Source organism: Chiroxiphia lanceolata, chromosome 3 (genome assembly GCF_009829145.1).
Source record: "Chiroxiphia lanceolata isolate bChiLan1 chromosome 3, bChiLan1.pri, whole genome shotgun sequence".
Taxonomy (NCBI): domain Eukaryota; kingdom Metazoa; phylum Chordata; class Aves; order Passeriformes; family Pipridae; genus Chiroxiphia; species Chiroxiphia lanceolata.
Genome location: NC_045639.1, coordinates 48,049,430 through 48,075,399, shown reverse-complemented (window position 1 = coordinate 48,075,399; position 25,970 = coordinate 48,049,430). Strand labels below are relative to the sequence as shown.

The following is a 25,970-nucleotide window of genomic DNA, read 5'->3' as shown; positions in this document are numbered from 1 at the left end:
GCAGGAGGCGCAGCGCCCGTGTCCCTACGCCTGCCTGAGGGTGCCGCGCGGCCTCCTGCCGGCGGGGGGCGCTGCTCCCCGGCGGGACGGAGCGAGCGGCGCCCCTCGCCCGCCAAACCGGCTGAGGGAAGCGGGACCCCGGTGCCTCCTGGGAAAGTCGCTTGGCGCCTTCCCGGAAGGCTGGCAGAGAAGATGGGATCTCTGGGAGGGAAAATTGCGCGTAGCAGTTAATAATCTGCAAGATGGGCGCCGGGCTGCTCGGCGTGACTGCCGGGGTTTCCGGCTCGCCGGCAGTGCCGGTGCAGGCCAGTGTCGTCAGTCGTTAATGACAGATAAAGGACTTCAATTCCAGCTGCTTCCAAAGAAATTAAACATCAGTCTCCGCGTTTGGGAATAATAAACAATACAGCACACTGTTCGCCCTTCACTGCAGTCTAGCACTGAGCTGCTACTTTAAAATCGATTTTAAAGTTTACCCTTCTTACTTACTATCCATCATTTCTCAAGCAATGCTATTAGGACAGGTAAATACTCTTCCCTCTTGCCGGCAAAGTCGTAAAGCTGCTGCAGGCTAAATTAGTTTGTCACCTGGGTTGCGCAGGTGAAATTGATTGTCACTTGCTACATCACTGCTGAAGATGCTCCAGGAATCTCTCCTGACTGTTACTGGTAGCAGAGAGAATATATTCACTACAGTATAGAATCCAATGCACAATTCCTGGCAAGCAGATATATGTGTGTGTGTGTGTGTGTGTGTGTGTGTGTATGAATACACAGACATTTCAGTGAGAATTTGAAACGTTCAGAAACCCAAGTCACGCTACATGTGATTTGACATGGCTACCCCAGGTAAGGTGATCATAAGGGAAAAGGACCTGAATAAACTTCTTTGAAGTCTTACCTCATTTTTAAAGTCAAAAAAGATAACCTGTGATTACTGTACAGTGTTTTCTGTCAATTGTTAGTTAGTTAGTTCTGTCAGTTAGTTAGTTAGTTAGTTCTGTCAATTGTTCTGTTAGTTAGAGGACAGCATGAATAACACCAAGGTTGTGCTGTCATTCCCTGCATGGGCCATTCACTTAAGAGTGTGACTCAATGATCCGTGTGAGTCCCTTTCAACTCAGATGCTCCTGCATCTGCTTTCCTTGCAGATACTCGTTTCAAGCATTCAAGATACCAATTGACAGATGGAACCATCACAGGATATGGTGGCATGGAAGAGGCGCTGAAATATTAGAGTAGGTTTTAATATGAACAGTAATGTAGCAAACTGGCTTGATTTCCCTGAGTGCAGATGTAAGCATTACAATGCTAAAAATGCATATAAGCCATGCAGGACAAAAAATTAAAACTTTTTCCACAAAAAGTAGATGGAGATATACACTTTGGGGCTGCTTCTATTCTGTATATTTCTATTTTGTATATAAATTACCCAACATTTTCTCTGTATTAGTGGTGATGTAAACAGAAGATTTCCCAATATTTTGTCTGGAGATTAGCTACTTTTTGTTAAATTCAGAACCTGCGCCTCCTTTGTGTCTTTTTAGTAGTACAGACAAAGGCCTAGCTCAGATACACTGTAAGGTGTAGGATGGTAAACCTTCCACCATTGTTTGTCTTCATGAGCATGTAGAAAATATTCCTGCATTTTTTACCCCTTGTCAGCACATAGTTATTTTAAATTTATCTTTACAAGTGTAGATTACACTTGTGGGAAATATGCTAGCTGAGAAAGAGGCAGGCAGCAAGGGACATCTAGAAATAAGTGGAATCAGCCTGCAGAGCTTCATAGTCTGGACTGCCTACCTTCTGTGCCTTCAAATTAATACATGTATTATCAGGCTACACCTATAATTTTTGTTTAGGAAAATAAGGGCAGCAATTTGGTAATCAGTCCTCTAATACCTTTGAGAAGAGAACATTTAACTGAAATACTCTTTTGTTCTGTTTGCACATCCCATAACACAGTGAGAACCACTCTGGGACTTTTTAGTGCTACTGGAACAAACATGTTGACACCCACATTGGGTTGTGTTTACAGCATGGTAACTGGAGTAACTTTGCTTTTTCACAGAATATGCTGAGTTGGAAAGGACCCACGAGGATCATAGAGTCCAACCCTCAGCCCTGCACAGGACCATCCCCGAGAGTCACATCATGTGCTGTTCAAACGCTTCTTTAACGCTGTCAGGCTTGGTGCTGTGACCACTTCCTTGGAGAGCCTCTTCCAGCACCCAACCACCCTCTGGGTGAAGAACCTTTTTCTAATACCCAACCTAAACCTCCCTTGATACAACTTCAGACCATTCCCTCAGGTTCTGTCACTGGTCACCACAGATACAGCACTGGATCAGTGTCTGCCCCTCCTCCTCCCCTTACAAGGAAGTTGTAGACTGCAATGAATTCTCTCCTCAATCTCTTCTTCTCGAGGCTGAACAGACCAAGTGATCTCAGCTGCTCCTCATATAGCTTCCCCTCAAGGCCCTTCACCATCTTTGTTGTCCTCCTTTGGACACTCTCTAGTAGCTTAATATCTTTATTGTGGTGCCCAAAACTGCACACGATATTCAAGGTAAAGCTAATGCTTTGTGTGATGTCCCCCCGGACACGGTTGGCCCTCCTGGCTGCCAGGGCACTGCTGACTCATATTCAACTTGCCATAGACCAGGACCCCCAGGTTCCTTTCTGTGGCACTGCTTTCCAGCATCTCATTCCCCAGTCTGTAAGAACATCCAGGGTTGCCCCATCCCAGAATTCAGCACTTACCCTTGTTGAATTTCCTATGGTTGGTGATTGCCCAGTCCTCTAATTAATCAAGCTTTCAAGTAATAGGTGGTAGCGTAACCCCCAGCAGTATCGTCAGTCCCCAGATGAGAGGACATATCATGATCTATCCAAGCACCAGCACAAAAGCAAACTTCATATATTCATTCACCTATAATGATAAGACAGAATAAGAACCAGATTACGAATGAGTGAGCAGGACAGCTTGCCCAGTTTTAAGTTCCTCTAATGAGAGTATGTTGCTTGTTAACTTAATTACATTAACTGGATGGCTCCTCCTTGGTTTCACCTGCCTGGTTCTGGGTTTGTTTTTTACGCTTTGGTTTCAGACGGAAGGCAGTTGTAACAATACAAACACCACAACACTTCTCAGTTCAGAGGGATGCTGTTTGTCCCTTCTTTTTTTTGGCTCATTTTTCTGTCTGCATTCCACCATGTCTCTGCGTGGGCTACTCCTGAGGCCCCAGTGGCGACTGCAGGGGAAGCAATGTGGGGCCCCAAGAGTGCAGTGGCCCCAAACCCCCTGTGGTAACACATGGGCCATTCCCACACCATGGGCAAGGGCGGGTGACATGCCATGGCAAGGAAAAGGCAAGCTCCAAGGGAAACACTTCCTAGTGTAAAACACTCATGAAAAATTTGTCTTCAGGTCAGGAAAGCTAAGAATTAGGGTAAAAGGAAGATAAAGCATTTTTCAAAAAACTGTTTGGAGTGCTGTACATAAATTTCTTGGCATTTTAAAATACTTTGAAATATCAGGAACTAAAAAAAGGCCAGTTGGCTCTTGCAGAGGCTGTCCTTGACTTGGAAGGATAGGAGATGGAGCAAGGCAAAACTACAGTGCATCCGCTGGAGCAGAGAATGAGCTCTTGGGCACACTGGAAAAGGTTGCTATAGCCGACAGGTGTGGGGGAAAGATAAAATGTACAATTGCTGCACTGAGAAGAAAGTGATAAAGACAGGTTCTTTGGGTAGGTAAAGATCTGGGCAGCATAAAGCCCCGATTTGACAGTGGTGAACTCTCCCTCTCTTAGACAAGCTTCCTGAATACTAGGCTTTATATCCCCTCATAATACGCTTTTAAGGGTCTCAGTGGAATTATCACATATTTTTCTTACATATTTATATCAAGAAGTAATTAAACTTCTTCAGAAACCTCTTACAAGGATTTCTTTTTTAATTACCAGTATGTTTTACCAATTTATATGTATGTGTGTGTTTGTGCATAAAAGACCCCAAGAAAACATATAAAATCAGCACTGTGATAATGTACAGCTACTTAGACTCAATTTGACTTGCAACTCGTTTCCCAGATTGCAGCACTTGTGATGCTCCCATACACATGTGAATTGGTGCGTGCCACATAGTGGTCAGAAATTTTATTCATGTTAAGGTCTGACCACACCAGTGAGTGAACTCCAGAGCCTCTCCTGAAGACATCCCCTGACTGATAATCAATCCAAATTCAATTACAAACAAATTATGACTCATTTTTGAGGATGCTTGATAAATACCGCAGCTTATATTTGGAGTACAGGTGTGCGTATAGCTGCTAAGGATATAAACCCAGGGGTTTACTATACTTTTTTTTAAAACCATAGAAAGGCCCAGATATTTTTAATAGTGTAAATGTTTTCCTGTCTGAGGGAAAACCAGCATTTTTTAATTAAACACAGATTAGATTATGAGCATTCCCTGACAAAAACAGATTCAAGGAAAACACAGATTGCTCTTAATACAGCCAAGAACATTTTTCTGCCTATCAGGAACTTGATTTCCAAGGACACAGTCAATCAGGTTGGAGAGTTTAGGAAATGTAGATCTCGTCCTCAATGGGAAAACAATGTGTTCTTTGAGACATGCCTTATGTGCTGAACCTACCCAAAGAAATCGGAATGTCAGTCCACTGCTAAGAAAACAAAAGAATGAATTGTCTTTCTAGACATGAGGAAGAGCCTTAAGGTACTAAAGGTGTCCAGCAAGCCTGAGTGCCCTAAGCAGATATTAGTACCACTATTTGTGTATAAGATTTTAAAGACTAGAGAATTTACTATTACAGGAAAGTGGTAAAACTTAATTTTTTAAAAAATTTAAGAATTAACTCATATCAAGATTTATTAATTTAAAGTAATTGTTCTTATGTTTTTGCCTATAAAAGGTGCATCCCCAACAAAACTGTTTTTGTAAATATTCACCAACAGAGTGTCAGATTTATGGTAAAAAGCAAGGGTTTCACATTTTGGTAACATTTGCTCTTTGTAAAGGTCAAATTTAGAAAAAACTTATTTAGCAGAAGACTAAATCTGTGAACACAAAATCCTCCAAATTTTAGCCTGTTTCTATTAAAACTGAGCCATCATTACTAAATAAAAATGCCGAAATATTTGCACTCTGATATTTCCAAGAAGGAACAAGTCCATTTCATTGTGTTCACAGCAAGGTAATAAATAAACTTTATGCAATGTAGCCTTACTCTTTTACTGATAGGGAGGTATGCATTCTGTTCTGAATTGATGTCCTAATTATATTGACTTAGTTAATTTCACAGAACTATTTTCCAAGAAATGTTAAAATGTACCAGCATAGAGTAGTAGTTTGCTGTTGTGTATTATGCTGCTCATTAACTACACTGAATTTAAAAGCACAGCTGCCTAGTCACATTTACTAGGGGTTTTTTCTGCATTTAAATAACTTAACTTTGATCTGTACCATACATGTTTCATAACTATTTGCCCTTGTGCAATTGCTACATTATTTTGTTCTATTACATGCCCCTTCTATCCATTTGGATCTCAATCCTGGACACCATCCAAGCAGAGGTAAATAGGATACTACAGATCTGATAAACATACCAAGATACAATTCATCTCTGTCGTTTCAGGGTGGCCCAACATCGCAGGCTGGTTCGTCATTAGTCTTGATTTAAAAAACAGTTCTATTTAGGGCTGAGAGCAAAGATGCAGCAGGTCAGCTTGCTGGGGCGAGCTTGCCTGAAGTCCCTAGGGCTGCTTCACATTCAAATTTTTTCTGTCTGTTAGTGAAGTGTGGGGAGGGAAAAGGCTGAAGCCTTGCATTTTGTTCAATTTAGTATTTATGGTGATATTTGTAAAGTTTCAAATACAAGAGAATCCTGTCCGTCAGGCTTACTTCAGGTGCATTGTTGGTTGTGGACTTTGAACACCTGCTAACATTTAGTGTTAATCTGAGCTCATCTCATGTTATTGATTTTGTATTTGCATTGAAAACTTTAAGTTGTAATCAGTGAATGTTGCATTAAGAATGACATACTGGTATATGTCCTGCCCTCATATGTCTATATTACTCACTCTCTACTGAATTTTGAAAATGTGCAGGGACTACATTCAGTCATAAAGGGTTGTTCCAGAACCATACAATACTTTTCTAAAATAATCACTCTGGATTACTTAAAATCATATATTCCTGAGTTCTGCTTCTATGTTAGATCTACAAATTGCTTACTGATGAGCCTTTTGAAAAGACTAAAATCTAATCTGAGGTTTTAGTTAGTGTTATCAGCCCCTCTGAGTGCACAGCATCATTAAAGAAAAGCAGTGGTGCACGCCTGTTGCCAATGAATCCTTAAGAGACTGGCAGATCAGTCCACCTAAATATTTGGCTGCCCACAGGATTTTCCTGACATTTCCTCTCTAAAGATATCTAAAAGGATTCTTCTCTTGCTAAAAGTTGGAAATGCCAAAGTAACGGAAGAAATCTTATGACACATGGTTCTCTCCTTTGACCTTATTCTTCAGCAAGACCGAAATATCTAAAAGGATCTCTAGGCTTCCCACACACATTTCCCGGCAGAGATACATTCCTGCCTGCCCATCCTAATGAGGGTTGCGACCATTGCTGCAGCCGCCTCCTCTCCTTCCAGCTCCCTGGATGCCAGGACCTCCTGCAGCCAGCGCCGCGTTCTCCTCGGCTAACTCGGCTTTGCCCTTGCAGCACTCGCCTCCCATGTAGGCAGCCTGGGAGCAGCTCCCTGCTTGCCTCTTTGGGCAGGGCAGACAGCAACAGCTTTTGGGCCAGCGGCGAAGCACTGTTTATGCTAATATATATATATCATATATATGTTAGGCTTCTGCTAAAATTAGGAAACAAAAAAAGAAAAGGCCGAGAAGGCCGAGTTGGGTGTCGGTAATCTCTGGGCATCAGGTGCTGAGCAGATCAAACCTGCGATAGGCAGTTTTGCACAGTTTAATTCAAATTATTATTCCTTCTTCCTGTTCGTACAGATCCCGTGAAATGCCGTCATGAAATAAACAGTCCTTAAAGCCTCAGTGTGACACCAGAGCATTTGATCCGCATGCTTTATTTCATAGAGAAGTAGACGACGCTGTCAGCGGGCGCGGAGCAGGCACCGGCTCTGTGCGCGGGGGGCGCCACAGGGAAGTGACCGACCCTCAGCAGCGGGCCCGGCCTGGCCAGCGGAGCCGCTCCTCTCTTCGGCCCCGCCCGTGAAGAAGCTGGGAAGGAGATCGGAAAGAGCCGGCTGAGACCGCCCTCGCCCCATCGCCCCGGGGGACGGCCCGGCCGCGCCACCGCCCGGCCGGCCCCCGCGCTCTCCTCAGGTGCCCGGCCACGAATCCCCGTCGCCGGCTCCTTCTTCCCGCCCCTCGCCTGCCGCCGGGAGGGGCGGGACCGGCGCCGACTCCGCTTTCGCTCCAGCCCTGGCTGCTGTTCCCTCTATTGCTCCCGCTGCAGCTCCCGCCCGTCCTGTTCCCGCTCCGCTGCCCCCGCCGCCATGAGCACGGACCCCGTCGTCTTCGTGTCCGCCGCCAGGACCGCCGTGGGTGAGAGGCAGCGCCGGGTGCCCCGCTGGGTGCCCCGCCGGGACCGGGCGGCAGATGCTTCCCTCAGGGCTGGGCGGATGTCCGTGTGCTGATCGCCCTCCCTCTGTGTCCTCTCTCCTAGGATCCTTCAACGGTGGGCTATCGGCGCTCCCCGCGCACGAGCTTGGCGCCACCGTCATCAAGGAGGTGCTGCGGCGGGCCGGGCTGGCCCCCGAGGAGGTGTCGGAGGTGGTCCTGGGGCAGGTCCTCACCGCAGGTACTCCCTCTCCACGGCCGCATCTCTCCGTGATTGCCCCAGTGAAACAGCTCAGGTTTCATCTTCCAGGACGTTATCCCTTGCCATTAGAAACACGCGGTTCCTTATTAAAGCGCTTCAGCGGCAGCGTGGTCACTTCTCCGTGTGCTCTGGGTGACCGAACCCATTGCTGGGTTTTTGGAAAGGATGTGGTGCAGGATAGTTTGGGGTGTTTTTAAATCCCCGAAGCAGGTAACAGTGTGTGTGTGAATGTCAGTTTATTTTCTTTGTTACAGCATCCCTTCTCTCGCCTTGGTAATCTCTGCTCCTAAATTTAACATCCTAAGTAACGATAACTGAAATTTTAAGAGCCAGGCCTGCATTTGTGCTTATCTGCAAGATCGACCTGCAAGATCTGTAATGCCATTTGCTCGGAGACAAATATTTTGATTTAATGAAAATGCGGGTGATAGGGAATTGTTTCTTTTGAACAGGTTCCTGCTTGTTCCAGGGTCATGTTTGATCAGCAGAGTCATAGGACAGGTTTGTGTTTTAAAGATGGAGAAAGAAAAGAATAGAAATAAATATTTTTGTCTTACTTAAAGCTGAACTAGATTCCTGTATATTTTTAGCGTGCTGAATGATGTGCTCTCCTTAACCATTTCTTTGCATATAAAGAGCCGACATTACTTTGGCCTAGGGAGATGCAGATGAAGACTCTTTTCTTTGAATATAGTGCTCCTATTATATCCATCGGGATTACAACAAAGACTGGAAACTTTCAGAAACTGTTCTTGTATAACTGTGCTTTTGCTTTCCATGTGAACTTTTAGGGAAAGTTGTCTGCTGGTGACGTATAGATGTCAAAAGAAAAACTCTTCAGCAAGTAGCAGTTTAAATGAGCTATCATCTTACAGACGTGCAGTGGGCTAGCGCTAATCTGAAGTGGGTGTTTCATCTGACCTGCCATCAAAAGCAGAGTGGCAGATATAAAACTAGCTGTAGCAAATCCCTGATCTTACAGGCATTTATTGATCAGCAGTGTAAATGAGAGAGGCTCCTGTTTACTGCTGGGAACTTCTCTACCAACCGAAAGTAGGAGCAAGCTCTAAATTTTGGTGGAATTGGGGTACTGTTGTGAAAAGTGACAAGGCCAACATTCATTTTTTAAGAACAAAGATAAAATGCTGCCTGTTCCCACAGGTGCTGGCCAGAACCCCGTCCGGCAGGCAAGTGTTGCTGCAGGAATCCCGTACTCTGTGCCTGCCTGGAGCTGCCAGATGATCTGTGGGTCAGGCTTGAAAGCAGTATGTCTGGCTGCTCAGTCCATACTGATGGGAGAATCCAGCATCGTGGTTGCAGGAGGCATGGAAAGTATGAGCAAGGTAAAGCAAAGGATTACACTCACATTGTTCTGGCTTACTGGGAGCAAACAGCATTAAGTTATGTTGAAACCCTGTGTTTGTAGGCGGACATTTGGGAGACAGATCAGAAGAGTAGCTGTGATTTCTCTGCTTGCGAATGAATTTATACATGCAACAATTGACTTCAGTTGTGTGCTTTAAAAAAATAAAAAAAGAAAAAGGCCTCATATTATAGCTACTGAAAAGGTGCCATGCAAACACATACCGCACTTAAAATTCCATTTTCATTTCCATCTAGCCCTGTTATTCTGAATGATTTGCCTGTGACAACTGGCAATAGACAGGTTTTTTTGTGTTGCAAGAAGCCCAAAGAAGGAATAACTGAAAATGTTATTGTTCATCAAGCAATTTGAGCTTGGAAAGGAAGCAAAGCAGTTTTATTTCAAGGTGTCCATCCCAAGGCTGTATTCAGGAATGGTCCTGAGCTGGTGGTCTGATGCCCAAGAAAGGGATGGCCTCTTCTGCTGGGGCTCAGCTGCCTGTGCTGAGACTGATGTTGGCACTCTAGAGCAGACTGGTAGGATGGGAGACCCATGGCCTTGTGGCCCCAGGGACGATTGATTCAGTCTGGAGAGGAAATGCTGCTCCATGATCTGTTGCTGGGGGAACGCACAGGCCAAACAACATGCCAGCTGGCAGGCTTTGGAGGGAGACGCAGAGCAGACAGCTGGGAAGACTACTGGGATTTGGGGTAACTACTAGCAAGGCAGGAGTCTGTCTCTTCAGTGGTCTGGCTGTATTGTGCACGAGAGATGTAAACCATCTGACTCCTTTTGAAATACCCTCTTGCAGGCTCCTCATGTCGTTCACATGCGAGCTGGGGTGAAAATGGGAGAGGCTTCCTTGCAAGACACTATAATCCTTGATGGCCTTACAGATGCTTTTTATCAATATCATATGGGTATAACAGGTAAGTAATGACAGTCCAGAAAAGGAAAGCCTTAACTGGAGAGGAAAAAAGAATTCACTGACAAGAAATTTCAGAAACCTGAAGTTACGAATAAGGTGTTACAAGCTGTCCTTAAGTTGTAGTTATGAAAAAGAAAGAAATCCGTTATACTGAAAGACATTGAAGGCATCTTCCATTTTGTTTGTAAAGCTACTGTTTTGGGGTTTTTTTCTGCCTGGGCTAATCTCTCTACATCTCCTCCACATCTGAGAAATTTAATTTCAGAAAAAAAAAAATAAACAAAATGATCCCTGTATGTAACTGGAACACTTAGCAGCACAGATTTACAGGTAGGGGGAATTACGTAGTGTCCTGTGGGTACACATAGTTCTACAACTTCAGGTTATTGCACCCTGGATGGAAAGTCAGCCAACTGCTTTTTCAGACCCTGCTTAGGAAACAGAGTAACTTCAGAACTGTTCCCTCTTCTGAAGCAGCTGTAGAAAGAACTGATCTTAATAGTCCAGAGAAGAAATAAACTAGAAAAGCTTGTTTGCATTTGTATTTATTTTGATATAACATCTGGGAGATCCCACACAGAAATTTTCACCCTCAAGAGAAAATATGAGCATCATGAACAAACAAAATGAGGAAGTCAGAATGGAAACTGTTCAACAAGCTCAGCTGCTTGCTAGAGCAAACATTAATGACTACATTTGTGCTTACAATTTTACAACTTAAAATTTTTGCATTTCCTGATGGCAGTTTGCACTTTGTCCCTATTTCAGCTGAAAATGTGGCCAAACAGTGGCAAGTCAGCAGAGAGGAACAAGACCGACTTGCTGTACAGTCACAAAACAGGGCAGAGGCAGCACAGAAAGCTGGCTATTTTACAAAAGAAATTGTTTCTGTTCTTGTACCTTCTAAAAAAGGTAGGTGTGAATGGATAATGAGAGGTGATTTTAAAGAAAAATCTGTTTTCTACTATGTCTCCTATAATCAATTGATTTCCCACTTACACAGCCTTTTTATAAGTATGTAGCCTGTTTTCAGCTTTCAGTGGATAATTTTTAAATAAGAAGAGAAGCAATACATGGGTCAGGGTCACTCTTTTTATATGGATCAGAATCATGGGTCATCTACCGCCACCATCTGTGACTCCTAGAACACTTCCATCAACGCTGTCTCCCTACAATCCTGAACATCCACTGGTCAGATTATGTGACTAATACATCTGTTCTAGAACAGGCAGCACTTACAAGTATTGAGGCCATGTTGCTGAGAACACAGCTGCGTTGGGCTGGGCATGTCTCCAGGATGGAGGACCACCGCCTCCCTAAGATCTTGCTTTATGGTGAACCTGCCACTGGCTGCCACAAGAGAGGAGCCTCGAAGAGGAGATACAAGGACTCCCTGAAACAACATCTCAGCCTTGGCCAGATTGATCAACATAACTGGTCTACTCTGGCCTCCAGTCAGGAGGTCTGGAGACACACTATCTTTAATGCTGCTGCTTCCTTTGAGAACGCACACAGGATCACTCTTGAGGAGAAAAGGCAACACAGAAAGAATTGTGTCTTGCAGAATATACCACCTAAGGAGTCCTCCTCCTGTGTCTTTTGCAACCGGACATGTCTGTCTCGTATTGGCCTTTTTAGCCACCAGTGTGCCTGTAACAAATGTGGGTAGAGCCCTTCCCAAATCTTCGTTCGCGAAGCCTGGCCATGACTTCTACCTAGACAAATCACTGACTTAGCATAGGTTGGGATATGGTACCAAAATCAGTATTTTTCATTTTTTTTAAGGCTCCTGCTGCACCAAACTTAAAAATAGTCTTGTTGATCTGGCAGACATTGCCCACCTAGTACACTATGGCAATAATTAACTTGGTGAAGTTACTTATATTAGGTGTGCTTCTATTTAGGTGTGCTTCTATTTAGGGATATAAACAGGCCAATTATGGTGCTGGAGCCAGAGATCTGTTTCTAGAGTAGGGGAATTCCCCAGCACCTTGTAAGGTAGATGTAAAAACTGTATTTTCCAGAAAGTTGTTCAACATTTGCGTTGACTAGATCCTGCAGGAAGAGTCATGGCTTTAGGCCAGTTATAAACCAATGAAGGGCTTTCGTGACACCAGTTTAGATAATAATGTTTAATGACACTTGGCTGCTCTTTGTAAAAAGATTACTACAAGTGTCATTTGAAATATAGCCTTCTGCTAGAAGAGAAGCTATTGGGTTAGGAACAGTGAGAACAAGATTGACTTCTATACAACTAGCCAGTATTTCAGTTGTTAGGGTTTGTCTTGAGGAAACATGAGCTCTCTGCCCTGCTAGAAGGAGCTGAAGGGTTACAGAAATTTGTTAAACTGGACTGAGTTGGACTCTGACATAAGAATGGCTTGTTGGTTAAAAGGAATATGGTGTGTATTCCCACTCAGCTTGTTATTTGTGCTGGCTTTCTGTTTGAGATGTGTGAGGGCATAACGCTCTGTTTTGCAGGTGCTATAGAAGTTAAAACAGATGAACACCCTCGACATGGGAGCAACTTGGAAACAATGGCAAAGTTAAAGCCCTGTTTCCTGACAGATGGAACTGGGACAGTAACAGCAGCTAATGCTTCAGGTTGGTCCATGTGGCTAAAATGAAATGGAAAAGAACAATAGCTGCCTGTGGCTCAAGGCAGGGTCTCTACAAGGGGTTTGGCTGCCTTTTGGGTACTGCTGAATGTATTTTGCAGGAAATGGCAATGTGTTTGACAACATAGGTAGAACTCAATTTTAGGTGTGCTGGAGGATTTCTTTACAGATGAGTTGTCTTTTGTTTGCTTGTTTTCTATGAAACAATACAAGATTTTGAAGATTAACATCAGTATTTGATAGACTGGAATGAATAGAAACTACATCCTTTCTTTTTAAAAGCAGCTGTCTAGGGGTTTCTGATACTGCAGGTCTGGACAATGGAAAGCTGAATGATTCATGTTTGAATATGTTACTTGTGTGAGACTGCCACAAGCAGCTTTGAAACTTCTTCCCTTGTCCTCTTCCAAAGTCTACCTAAGAAATCTGATGTACTTCTTTTTCAGATTGTCAGTTATTCCACCTGCTGCTTTCCAAACAGAATCACAAACGTGTCACATTTCCAGCAGTAATTAAAAGTTCCCTTTTAAGTGTGTGTGGCAGAGATCAGACTTGGCTGATCTGAACAGTACTGACCTAAATCAATAAAATATTTGTGATTTTTGTTTTGTCTAAATTGTGAACTTATGCAAGCAGGAAAAACTGGTAGAGTAAAAGCCCAACAAATACATACAAGTTATTTGTCATTCCACAGGTCTAAATGATGGAGCTGCAGCTGTACTTTTAATGAAGAAATCAGAAGCTGCTAGGAGAGGTCTTATGCCTTTGGCTCGGATTGTATCTTGGGCTCAGACAGGCATAGATCCATCTATAATGGGAGTAGGGCCCATTTCAGCAATAAGGAAAGCTGTAAGTAATAATCTAACTATTATGTTAAAACTCTTGTTTGTAATTGCTTTTCATTTTCCAGCCATGCCTTGGTTTTTCTATGTTCTGAGGAAAACTTAGTAGAAAAAAATAAACTAAGTGAAAACAAGACTCAAAATAGTGGAGAGTATGTAAGATGAAGATTTCTAGTGCCACCAGGCTAGTGCCTACTTGTTGGGAAAAAACCCAAATGTATAGGTGTCCCAAAGGAGTTTAGAGCATAAACTAGTCAGGTTTGTGGAAGGGCACCTAGACAACCTTGGAGGCTAAAGGTCAAGGGGTGTGTATACTAACCTAGTGATGATTCAGTCCTGCCATGGTATGGTTCTGATAATGTGTCTGGCCGGGTTAATTTTCAGATCATTGCCTGATTGTATTTGCGACAGCACAACACTGAGAAGGGCCAGTGAGTGCATCTGCAATGGGATGGTGCCCTTTGTGTTTCAGTTTGTCCTGCGAAAAGGTTGGAGCATACAAACTGGATTCCGTTCAGGTCAAACGGAACAATGTGCACTCCAAAAACACATCTAATGTGCTCGGACCATTACTGCACCCACTGATGTGCTCAGGGTTCAGTCCATAGGACAAGGTTCTCAAACAGAACACCCCAGTGAGCAGCCCTGATGGTACCACGCTGCTTGCTAATAAAGACATAGCCCATGGCAACTCCAGCTGATTATTTGTTAAAACTGCGCTATGAAATTGAGCATGTAAAGAACTCTTGTACAACTAAGAACAGATTTGCTTCAGTATTCTTTTTAGTTTTTTTAATATTGCGTAAAGGCCTTATTTTGTTCGCCTCTGAAATGTCCTGGCAACATGGAAGGCTAACTTGAACTTACCCAAGCTCTGTGGCTTTTGACAAGAAATTCAGAACTGTAATGCTGAAGCTTTTTCTTACCAGATCTCAAACTGTTCTTTTAAATCAAAAATGCTGTAAATGCATATACAACACAGTTTTAGTTTAAATTGTAGTACAGACAAGTTGTATTTAACAGTACCTATAATTGCATAGGTACTCTGAAAAAGGGCACACTGCTTCTTAATGTAAACTTAGTAATGTGTGTTATCATATACTTCACATCCTTCATATATTTTCTGTTCACCTCTTCAGATTTTTACCGTAGCACTAAATAGTGAGAGAATGACTAGGTTATACATTTTAGTTTTATGACATACTGTATTTTAACCCTCTCCCAGAAGGAGAACAGTTTCCATACTGTCCTTAGTAGAAAGAGGCCCTGCTCCTTGCCTGTAGCCTTGGAGGTGCACCCATCTGGCTAGCCTAGGTTGTAAAACATCATTGCTGCAGATGATTCTGCTGAGAAAGTACTGCTGTTAGAAACAAAGTGGAAGTAAAAATGTACACACTTGAAACATGTCCAAGCCTGTACCAGAGTAGGCAATTGCATCACAAGTTTCTCAAGTGAAAACACGAGCCAAACCATCGTCCAAAATAGTTGCCTGTGAAGAGCTTCCTTCAAATGGAAACTTATGACTTACAGGCAGGACTGTACAAATTACACGACGCTAATGATCGACACCTCACTATTTCCTGTATAGAAGTCTTTACTCAGTAAGGAATCTATAATAGTCTGACTATGTCCTGAAAAACTTGCTTTTATTCTGTTAAAGCCTACTTTTCAGTCTAGTACTTGTTCTAGTAAGGGCACCATGAACAGTTTGATTCCCTATAATTGTCCCACCACCACTATGTGTGTAAAATTAGTCAGGATTTTTATGAGCAGCCAGCACATTACAGCACATTGTACTGACTGCTGCTGACACTGAAATTTTGTCTGTCTTCAAGAATTCTGTCGTCAGCCTTGGCTATAAAAAAATTGTTTTCCTTTAACTTTTTAGAAGTGGTAGCTTTAAATTACTGAATTTAAATCTTATTAAAAATCTTCCTCTGATGCTAAAAGTTCCTACTTGTGCTGTTTTTTTCAGATTGACAAAGCCAGCTGGACTCTAGAACAAGTTGACCTGTTTGAAATTAATGAAGCCTTTGCATCGCTCTCTGTTGCAATAGCAAAAGAATTGAAAGTAAATCCAGAAAAGGTAATGAATATATTTGTAGGCTGGAATTACTTTGCCTCCTGTAATTCAAACTTGTTCCATTCTGTGCATCTGGACTGTATTGGCGAGCATGGCCCTCTTGCAATCATTTTGCTGTAAGCAAATAGAACAGGAGGCCCAGTAGGCATTTCTTTGCACTGCTATGCCATTAGCTAGCTTTGCTAGCAGGCACAGTTTCCCAGCTGAAGAGATTACAACTTTTGTTGCAGTGGATTTTTATGCAAATCTAGGCAACTGCTTGAGCATACTTGTAATTAATTCACAATTTGAACATGCTGAAAGTGATTTGTGCCACGGTATTATTCTAGTGATGGCAAAAAGCCATTCCTGAATTCACCTCAGTTATCTTCAGAGGGCAACAACAGGGTCCTTTCAGAAGAAATACTGTTTCACCCCGGTTCACTTTCTCCCTGAAGTGGTGGTTGTTGTTTCAGGGTAACATGTAATCAAAGGGCTAGATCCAGCTAAGTCATTCCTGTTGAAAGTCAGCTAAGCTAGTTAAATGTTCTTGATTTACCATCTATATTGGGTTTTCTTTTTTTCTTTCCTCCCCAAGATTAATATCCAAGGGGGAGCTATTGCTCTTGGCCACCCTCTTGGTGCCTCTGGGTGTCGCATCCTTGTAACTCTTCTACACGCACTGGAACGAACTGGCGGAAAACGTGGTGTTGCTGCTCTCTGTATCGGAGGAGGAATGGGAATTGCCATGTGCGTTGAGCGATGAACACAAGTGAATGAACGAACAGCTAATGTTAACTAGCTTTGAAACATTTTACTAATAAACTTCTACTAATGGAGCTCACAGTTGTCTGTTTTGCCTAAAATTAAATAAGCTTACACTCAATCACTGCCTTGTCAGAGGCTGGTTGTTAACACACACTAGAACTTAAGTTCTCAGTGCAAGGACCAACCTTGCTTTCAAAAATTAGTTTGTTCACAAGAAAATAGCAGCAACATTCAACCACCTGTTTTATTAACATTTTAGTTATAAGAGTGAGAAGTGTAAGTGAAACAAACATAAATAAAGCCTAAGTTATTCTTCAAGTGCTCCAGACTGAACTGCATCCTCATAGCACCCTCTCTCTTCTTTTGTCTCAGGGTGCAGTTTAATAAGATCATCAATTCGAAGAATAGTAATTGCAGCTTCTGTTGCAAACTTTAGGCTCTTAGTTTTGACCATGGTGGGTTCAAAGACACCGGCTTGCTTGTTATCACGAGGTTTTCCATTGATCAAGTCAAGACCAATCCTGCAAAGAAGAAATGTTGTCAGATGGAGAGGTAGAAAAAGCAGAAAATACAGTATGCTGTGTAACTACTACTATATCACAGCGACACAGACATAGGACTGAAGGGCAAAGACAGAAATTCAGTGATAAGATAGACCCTTTTTTTACCACACAAATCATGGTTCAGCAAACTGGGAGGACAATTTTCCTTTAAAGTCACCAACCCACATCACTTTACTTGCCTTCTAACAGACAGATACTTGCCATTTTAGATTCTTGCGCTCTGGGTTAACTTGAGCCTCGTTGTGGAATGCTCTCAACTTTGCAACAAGATCTGTCGCATCCTGAGCGGCATTGACTGCCAGTGTATTTGGAATTACTAAGAGGGATCTTGCAAATTCTGCTATTGCAAGTTGTTCACGTGACCCCTAGAAAGAGGAAAAAAGTTTTTAAACCAATTGGGTGCCACAAGAGAGGAAAAAACACAGCCATTATCAAGAACATCAATAATAGGTAGGGGTTTTCACATGCAAAATGTGTTTGGGTCAAAGAACCATATAGTCCAATTATCAGAGAAAGAATAATTTGTATCCTCCATTTTAAAGAAGCATCTTACGTGACCCACAGAAATGACTTCTAATAGATGAAAACAAATGCTTGAAAATACATTGTCCAAGTCTAACACACACACACTGTTGCTGCTTTGTCCAAGGCTTACCATGCTGGTTGCGTAATTTTCAAGATATATTGAAAGTGCTGCCTCTACAGCACCACCACCTGGGACAACAGACTTGGATTCCAAAACCCTTTTGACAACACAGAGAGCATCGTGTATAGATCGCTCCATTTCATCACACATGAAGTCATTAGCTCCTCGTAAGATAATTGATGCTGAAGTACGAGCCTTTGTGCTAGGAGAAAAAAGGAACCAGAAGTCAGCTGTGCTGAACAGAATATAAAACTCTTCTTGCTAAAAATATTTCTTCTAAAGCCAAGTTCAGTTGAGCCCCATTCTTTTAACATTTAAATTCTTAACATTGTTGCGCACCCTTGCAGGATACGTACACTGTAACTTAGAAAGTCAATATTTTGATTTCTAATATGCAAGAACCTAGTTTGAGTTTTACTCTTTTAAAGAAAGTCACCTGTCAAAGTATGACGACAAGATATTTTCCCATCAAACAGGGGAAAGTGTACTTAGATATTAAGAAAGATCTGTTTTGCACACCCACCAAGTAAGCTAATGACTGCCAACATTACTGTATAGGCAGGGATCATGTAGCTGCCCCACAAGTGCCACAGTCAGAGCATTTCATTCACACACAAATGAGACTACAGAAAGTTAAACACTTGAGAAGGATATTGAAGCAGTGGAAAAGTTAATATCCGAGGTATGCTCTTGTTAAATGAACTAACAAGCAGTGTTAGTTAAATGAACTAACCAGACAACAATGAAACCAGCACAACTAAATACCGTCTTCCACTACAAATGGAAAAACTTAGCTTGCACCTCTTTATTCATATGAAATTACTCAGATGGTACCTATTGCCCTTTACTGTCTTGTAAAGAAAATCCAGTTTAGAAACGTTTATAACCAAAAACGTAACTAAAATCTGTCTACCAACCTGATAGTCTTGTACATTGAAATTGCTGATCAGCCTCAGCAAAAGAGATTTAAAAACTGATACTTTCACCTCTAATTTGCACTGGATTTGTATACTCTTTCCCATGCACGTAACTACTCAGACCACTGAGATAGCATGGAAGTAAATAAGTGAGATTTTATCTCAAGCTTAGAAAATATACACAAAACTGAGCATTTTAAAAAGGATCCTTACTTCTTGATTAAAATCAGCTCATCATCACAGATTCTTTCTTGAATCACCTCTTCTGCCTGTCCAAGCATTAATGCCTCAAAACTCTCCTCACCTTCAAGGTTTGCAAGGGTTGAACATATGGTTGCTTCAAGAAACAAAAAAAGTGAAGTTAGCATTCAATTCCAGCACGTTATCCCCTGCCAACTTACCAGAACAGACATATGGAAAGAAAAACATAAACTAAACTGAAAACAGAAATAAAAGCTGCGTAAGTAGGTTTTTCTTAAATTAAACAGCACTTCTAATTCTCAGGCAGCAATTTAATATTCCACAGTTTATAACTGATACTGCTCCTTTTGCTCAGCTTTTACAGCACTTACTTTTCCACAGCTAGGACAAGCTCCCATGCTTTACCACAATGAAAATGTTTTCTTCCAAATTTTGGAACTGACAGATAAAATCCATATAGGACCAGAATTTTTTAAGCACGTATTTAGTGATTTAGGAGTTCTTCATTCGTCTTGAACTATCTAAACAACATACTTAACTGTCTAAACAGAGGCTTATGAATGCGTGCATAATAGAAAACTTCTAAATAAATAGAGATTCTAGCTCCCATTTCCACAAGAGGCCAGTCTTCACAGTGCAAGGCAGTTATTTTCTTCCCCCACTGCAAATCTTCAGCAATCAACCCTTACAGTAGTCATTGACTTTGATAGAAATCACTTAAAAGCAACAGTAAAGTTAAAAACAAGTGGCTCAGCTTCACTCATCCTGACCTTGGCATGCTAAGAAGCCGTATTTTTTAAGTTAGTAACTAATATGACAACAGCTTTTAGTTTAAAGAATACATTAAAAAAAAAAGTTATTTTTATATACACATACCTCCAGATGCCTTAGCAATCCGCTTAAGGTCCTTTTTTACAACTCTTCGTACTGCCATAGCCCCAGCATCAACAAAGTATTTCAGACACATATCATCAATACCTCCAGTGGTGAGAATAACATTGGCACCAGTGGCCAAAATCTTCTGGATCCTTTCTTTGGTAATATCTGACTCTCTACAAAGATAAAGTTATAAAAATGTATTTTAAAAAATCTACCATCTACCTGTCAACCCATTTCCTGGAAACTTAATGCAGAGCTCTGCAAGAATGGACCACTGTACAAACACACTTGGATTTCTCAAAAACTGACTTAAAACTATAGTTCTGCCTCCAGAAGAGAAAACTTCTACCATTAGCATTTCATATTGTTGGGAAATGTAAACATTCAAAATATTTTTACCTCTTGCACTCAGACAAAATTACATCGAGCCACCTCAACTGGAGAGACCAAATCAAGCCTGTGAAACCCCACTGTCTCAGTTACTCAAGCTTCCACACACCTCTGCCTTATCTGGTCCAGCTTCTCAGGGTCTGAGATAACAACCTGAACACCAAGCTTCATTTTTGCTTTCTGCAGGCTGAAGTCAAGGCATGCAATCTTTGCATTAACTATTCTCTTAGTCATACCTGGCAAGGAAAAACAAGACAGAAAAAGGGTTTTTGTCCAATCAAGTTAACAGAACATCAAGTCAGCATTAGAGATTAAAACTAGATTTTCACATTTCATATTTCTACTGTTTGCTTCTCCACCTCCAGTTCTGCCACAGTGCAGAAAAATGCTTATAAAGATGCTCCTGCAACCTGTTACCGTTTTACATACCCTGTCCCCAAAATGCGAATGACCACGAAAATCTGACCTATGGTCTTGCATCCTCTAAGTTACCTCACTGCAGTTCTGCTAAATGTAACAGTTCCCCACAAACCTGGCACTGGCTCTTCACAAGGGAGATGTTAAAGTTCCATCAAATCACAGTGTTACCGTGCTGACACTGAGCTAGGGAAACTACAGCAGTGTACCAACACTTAGTGGATCACTGCTAGCTGGCAGACTCTAGTTTAAAAACCACTGCTGAAGTACAGTATTTTGTGTTCTTGGTTAATTGTTCTGGAATTGATTTGCGACTAACGCACTCAGTAAGAACGGCCACACAGAAAGACTAAGAGGACTGAGTTCACACAAAACATTCATGAAACAGAGCATGTTCTTACCCTGTGAGCCCACGACGCAGTTCAGAGCGTAACCGTTCACAAGAATGCTTTCTTTTTGGCTGCGGCCATGGGCCTTCAAAACATTAACCGAGTTGATTGGATACCGAGCCTGACCCTTCTGGTCTGTGTATTTAACTGCTAGGGCAGCATCCACCACCATATTAGCAAAGAAATCACCATCACTAAAATGCTGTTAAGGTTAAGACTGAAGAAGAAAACTAGCATTATGCTTAAGAAAAAAACCCAAAACAAACACGTAACTAACAGTGCGCAAATTAAGTTTCCAAAAAAGAACTTCAGAAAGGCAAAGTGCTAGCTCTCTTTTCTATTGCCTTAAAGGAATGAGTAATTATAAAAACTGAAAGACTGGTAGGAAAACTGTGACAGGCCACTGTTACGTCTGCGTTTTATGCACTTTTCGTTCTTTAAGAAAAAAACCTATCCTATGTTCAGTCTTCACAAAAGCTAAAAATGCTAGGTTTTTTGTGACTAGGGAATGAAATGCAAGTTTCTTTCTTCTAGATTCACTGCCAGGTACTTCTGTAACACATTCTTCCATTCACACAACTCTTTATCCATTCTTGCTAACAAGCAATGCAAATGTTAGGAAACAGTGTGCTGTTAAAGCTATTATCAGTGCCAATCCAGATTTAAATAAATTGGAAGAGTTTGAACATGTTTTCCCATGCCAGGTAATACTATCTGTGAAACATTTTTCACACTCCTTTTATAAAAACAACAGCCTAAATATTATACCCTGTTCATATAAACTGCTGCAAAGGAAACTAGCCTAGCTCCTCAAGCTCTCCAATCAACTCCTCTCACTTAACTCACTTGATCAAGTTAAAGGATACACTCCTATAATTTTTGAGGACATTGATGTTTTAGCAGCATTAATTAGGCACTCCCTGCCCAATTCATCTGTGTTAATAACAAGATTTTCATTGATGTAGCGTACAGCTTCCCTGTAGAATAAAGACAAATACTGGTAAAGAATTATCCCAACAAAAAGACAAAAAACTTACATACATATTTTCAGTCCTTTTAAATATCACCTCAAAGAACAAAGAGATGAAATCAATTCATCTCCTAGGACAGTAATGAGACTGCAAAAACACAAGTAAAAAAACCCCAAACCAAAACCAACAAAAAACCCAACACCTCCCCAAACAAAGCACCATATCCACTTGGCACCAAGGAGTCTGTATTAATACAGTCACAAAGACAGAAATTTAACTGTATAAGTTTCTTACTTGCAAGCAAGTCGGTATCCACCAATAATGGAGGTAGGATGAATTTTCTGTTTCACCAGCTCATCTGCATTTTTGAGAAGTTCTGCAGCAATAATTACCTGTTTGAAATACAAACATTAAATATATTCCATATAAGCAAAATAACTACCTGTTGCAACCTAGAACTATGAATAGTTTCCAACATCAGGTGAAAGCCACCTGATTCCACCCCCCACCAAGCTGTCTAAAGTCTCAGGCAAATTTTCAACACTCAGCATCCTTGTTAGTCCCAACACTTTAATTTCTCGTGGTTGTTAAAAATTAAAAACTTTAATTCAGTATCTATCATCAACCTTCAAGAAAGAAAAAAATAAATAATGGAACTGAGGGAAGAAAATTCCCTTCCAGAGTACCAGTTGCATATGGAAACTAGCACCTCTAGAAAAACGCAAAGTCTGGGTTTTTTTTATTCTGCAACCAACTTTAAAAAACTGCTTACAGTCAACCCCAAGGTTCTTAATTCTATGCTGTTAATCAACACTGCACCGACATTCGTAACAGGTAAATGAAAAGCTGCACTGTGATAATAATAAAACATTAACTTTTGATGTATCTGTCTGTAAAACTTTCTACGTACCACTGAGGTGGTCCCATCGCCAACTTCTTTGTCCTGCAGGTCTGCCAGCTCACAAAGAACTTTTGCAGCAGGATGTTCCACTTCTAGTAGTTTCAGAATGGTTGCACCATCATTAGTAATGGTCACATCCTAATTTTCAGAAATAAAGTGTGACATTAATTTCTATTACATTTTTACTCTTGTGCTTCATACAAACGAAGTTAATTATTCTTTGCAAATATCCATAAAATATTTATACCAAAAATTTCCTGCTTCTTTTTAACCACAAGTCCCACTCTAACAACAGAAATGCTACCAATGCAGAATCTGCACTTCTTTATCAGAAAAGCCTTTATGTTACAGAATCTCATCACATATTTTGCACTTATCTTATTAGTAGTTGTGCAATGACTACCCTCTAATACACAATTTGATTACAACAGCCTGTAAAATGACACACTTTCTTCAGTTGCCTGAAATATTTTAAAATACGAAATATTGCCTTAAAATCGTTATGGGATTATTTGAATTGGGGTTTTTTGGTTACTTCTCCTGATGTGGAGACCAGAGCCTGACTTAAATGGTGATGCTCACTTCTTGGAATCTTACAATATATTCAAAGTGGTGACAAAAACTTACATACAGAAAAGAGACAATTTTACCACGTAAACTACCACAACAGATGAAACTAAAACGATGTAGCACACATTACCTGATAGTCAATTTTACCACAGTTCTTCTATCCCCCCCTCAGAACCATGGGAAAAAAAGGCACGTGCACATTAGGCCTATGAAACACACTATGTGGAAGCACTTCTACACAGCAATACAAGTCCTCCAGACGTTTCTTAAAGGAAGTTTACTTACCCCTATATCATCCACCAGCATCTTATCCAGACCAACTGGCCCAAGAGAACTCTTCACAATATTGGCAATAGCAGATGCAGCAGTAACTGAATAAAGGAAATTAAAAAAAAAATTAAAAAGTTTTATCTTTCAACTTCAGGGTGAGTCTCAGGTTTCCAAGAACCCATTATTCAGAAACTAGAAATAAAGTGCTCTAATTTAGGAGTAGGTTTCAGCCTTTCTAACCTGAAGCTTTACCTTACTTTGCTAGCCTTGCTGCTACTAAAAAATACACAACCTCTGCCAAACCTTATTCTTCCCTCCACGCTGGTTGAGCTAACTAACCCGGCAAAAATGACTGATAGAAAAAGAATCCTTTTTCTGCTGGCTGGGTAAAATGGAGGACAGGACTGAGGTCAGAAGAGCAGAGTACTGGTGCATTTGACTGCAGCAAGTCATGCCATGAGACTTCATTCTCATTTACTCCTTAGTTCTACCCAGAGATCCATGGTATCACCATATATCAATTAGTAAAACATCTTTTTGCTCCATGATTGAAACAAAACACTTACTCTGCAACTAAGTCACCAAAGCAAAAAGGTGACCTTTAAGTCAAAGTAACATAAAGCAAAGATACAGGCTCATTCAAAGGTTGTTCTGCCAACTTCATATAGGAAAAAGATACAATCAACCTTTTCCTTCAGACCGTGGCAAGTTTTTCTCTATCCCACAAGCATAGCCACTTAATCTAGAAAATGAAAAAGTGGTAGTATAATGGGAATAGTTACAACTCAGAGACCTTCCCTTCGAACAATGCAGTTGTTGCTTTTGCTTTAGAGGAGTAATGGCAGCGTTCTAGAAGAAATAACATTGTACCAAAGGTGCCATTATCAAGTGCAACCTCAGTCGCGAATTAAGGTAATTCTAAGTGTTCTGCCTAAAACGTCACCAGAGCTGCAGGGCTCTTAGGATCATCAGGGAGCAGGTCTTCAGCTTTTTCCTTTGTGTTTCATCTACTCAGAATCTGAGATCGGTCTTGGAATTTGCAGCATTCCCCCAGGACTTTAGGTATAATCCTGAGCGATGCGGAACGTGTTTGAGAACCACAATTAAAGACGCTCATCCCGAGGATGCTGTCTACTTCCAGAAAGAGATTATTCCCCCGGGCTGGTTAGCAGGTCTCTTCCCCCGCCCGGCTCCTGGGCCAGCCCGCAGGCCTTGCTGACTTTCACCCTGCGCAGTCGGGACGGAACTGAGCGACCTCCGCCCAGCAGCCGCCCTGCCCCCGGTGTGCGCCGCTACCAAGAGGAGGAGGTCGCGGGACGCGGGATCCCCCTCGCCACTCAGACGCCTGCGAGAGGCGCGGGATTGTGCGTATCCCCTCTCTGCCCGCAGGGAAGAAGCAGTGCCTCCCCCCGCTCCCCGCAGGCGGCAGCAGCCCAGGGCGCAGGGAATCTGGCGGGAGGGCGCGGCCGCTCCCGGGCGAGCACATGGCGGCGGTGACCATGGCCGCGCCATATTCACTCCCTCATGCCCCTCCCTTGCCCCCCCTCCGCCGGTCCCCGCCGGGGCGCGCCGCCGTTACCGTTCTGCGTGCGGACCGTATCGCCGCTGGTGCGCTCGCCGAACACGGCCAAGGGCCCCTCCATTGCCGACATGTTCCCGCCCGGCCGCGGCGCTACAGCCACAGGCAAGACAGGGCGCTGAGTGGCACGATCGCCGGAGCGGCGCGAGGCACGCTGGGAACGCACCTCCGCTCCCCCCGCGAGAGGGCGGTGGGAAAGGGGCCGGCCCTGCGCCCGCGCGGGGGGGGCGGGGACACCTCGAGCCTGACCAATCCTGGGGCGCGGCACCGCCTACCCTCGAGCCGCGATTGGCGGGCGCGCCTGAACAAAGCCGGCGCGCGACGTGGGGCGGGGGCGCTTCCAGGAGCTTCTAGAAGGTGTTGGGGGCTTGCGCGCGCAGGCGTGCGGGGTTCCTCCGGTCCCGGGGGGCGCCGGGGGGAAGAATGGGCGCGGAGTGGGCGGGGAGCGGCAGTGGGAGATCCGTGCTGACCAGCACAGGGAAATAGGCTGCCTTTGGAACTGGGGCCGTCCTCGGGATAAGTGTCTTTAACTGTGCTTCTCAAACACGTTCCGCATCGCTTAGGATTATACCTAAAGTCCTGGGGGAATGCTGCAAATTCCGAGACCGATCTCAGATTCTGAGTAGACAAAGGAAAAAGCTGAAGACCTGCTCCCTGATGATCCTAAGAGCCCTGCAGCTCTGGTGACGCTTTAGGCAGAACACTTAGAATTACCTTAATTCGCGACTGAGGTTGCACTTGATAATGGCACCTTTGGTACAATGTTATTTCTTCTAGAACGCTGCCATTACTCCTCTAAAGCAAAAGCAACAACTGCA

At 42.6% G+C, this 25,970-nt stretch overlaps 2 protein-coding genes and 1 non-coding gene across 5 annotated transcripts; 1 reads left to right on the top strand and 2 right to left on the bottom strand.

Annotated features, from left to right (window-relative positions):
• The first annotated feature begins 7,445 nt into the window (after positions 1–7,445).
• On the top strand, positions 7,446–16,530 carry ACAT2 (acetyl-CoA acetyltransferase 2). Of its 2 annotated transcripts, XM_032682746.1 has the most exons (9): positions 7,446–7,601; positions 7,723–7,857; positions 9,040–9,221; positions 10,053–10,170; positions 10,938–11,081; positions 12,651–12,773; positions 13,482–13,636; positions 15,605–15,715; positions 16,290–16,530. In XM_032682746.1, the coding sequence occupies exons 1-9, from the start codon at positions 7,553–7,555 to the stop codon at positions 16,455–16,457; spliced, it is 1,185 nt and encodes a 394-aa protein (XP_032538637.1). In that variant the 5' UTR covers positions 7,446–7,552; the 3' UTR covers positions 16,458–16,530. The 2 variants fall into 2 exon arrangements, with proteins under 2 accessions (XP_032538637.1, XP_032538636.1); XM_032682745.1 differs by lacking the exon at positions 7,446–7,601 and having other exon boundaries at positions 7,656–7,857.
• A 148-nt stretch (positions 16,531–16,678) lies between these two features.
• Positions 16,679–25,337, bottom strand: TCP1 (t-complex 1). Of its 2 annotated transcripts, none has more exons than XM_032682742.1 (12): positions 25,153–25,337; positions 23,589–23,674; positions 22,743–22,871; positions 22,127–22,224; positions 21,728–21,838; positions 20,874–21,055; positions 20,165–20,291; positions 19,663–19,838; positions 18,799–18,922; positions 17,678–17,870; positions 17,224–17,387; positions 16,679–16,980 (listed from the first exon to the last, which is right to left on the bottom strand). In XM_032682742.1, the coding sequence occupies exons 1-12, from the start codon at positions 25,223–25,225 to the stop codon at positions 16,767–16,769; spliced, it is 1,677 nt and encodes a 558-aa protein (XP_032538633.1). In that variant the 5' UTR covers positions 25,226–25,337; the 3' UTR covers positions 16,679–16,766. The 2 variants fall into 2 exon arrangements, with proteins under 2 accessions (XP_032538633.1, XP_032538635.1); XM_032682744.1 differs by lacking the exon at positions 25,153–25,337 and adding an exon at positions 24,140–24,160 and having other exon boundaries at positions 16,684–16,980.
• On the bottom strand, positions 24,214–24,349 carry LOC116785324. The gene has a single exon (XR_004356484.1). It is a non-coding gene; the product is annotated as a small nucleolar RNA SNORA29 (small nucleolar RNA).
• Positions 25,338–25,970: the final 633 nt, after the last annotated feature.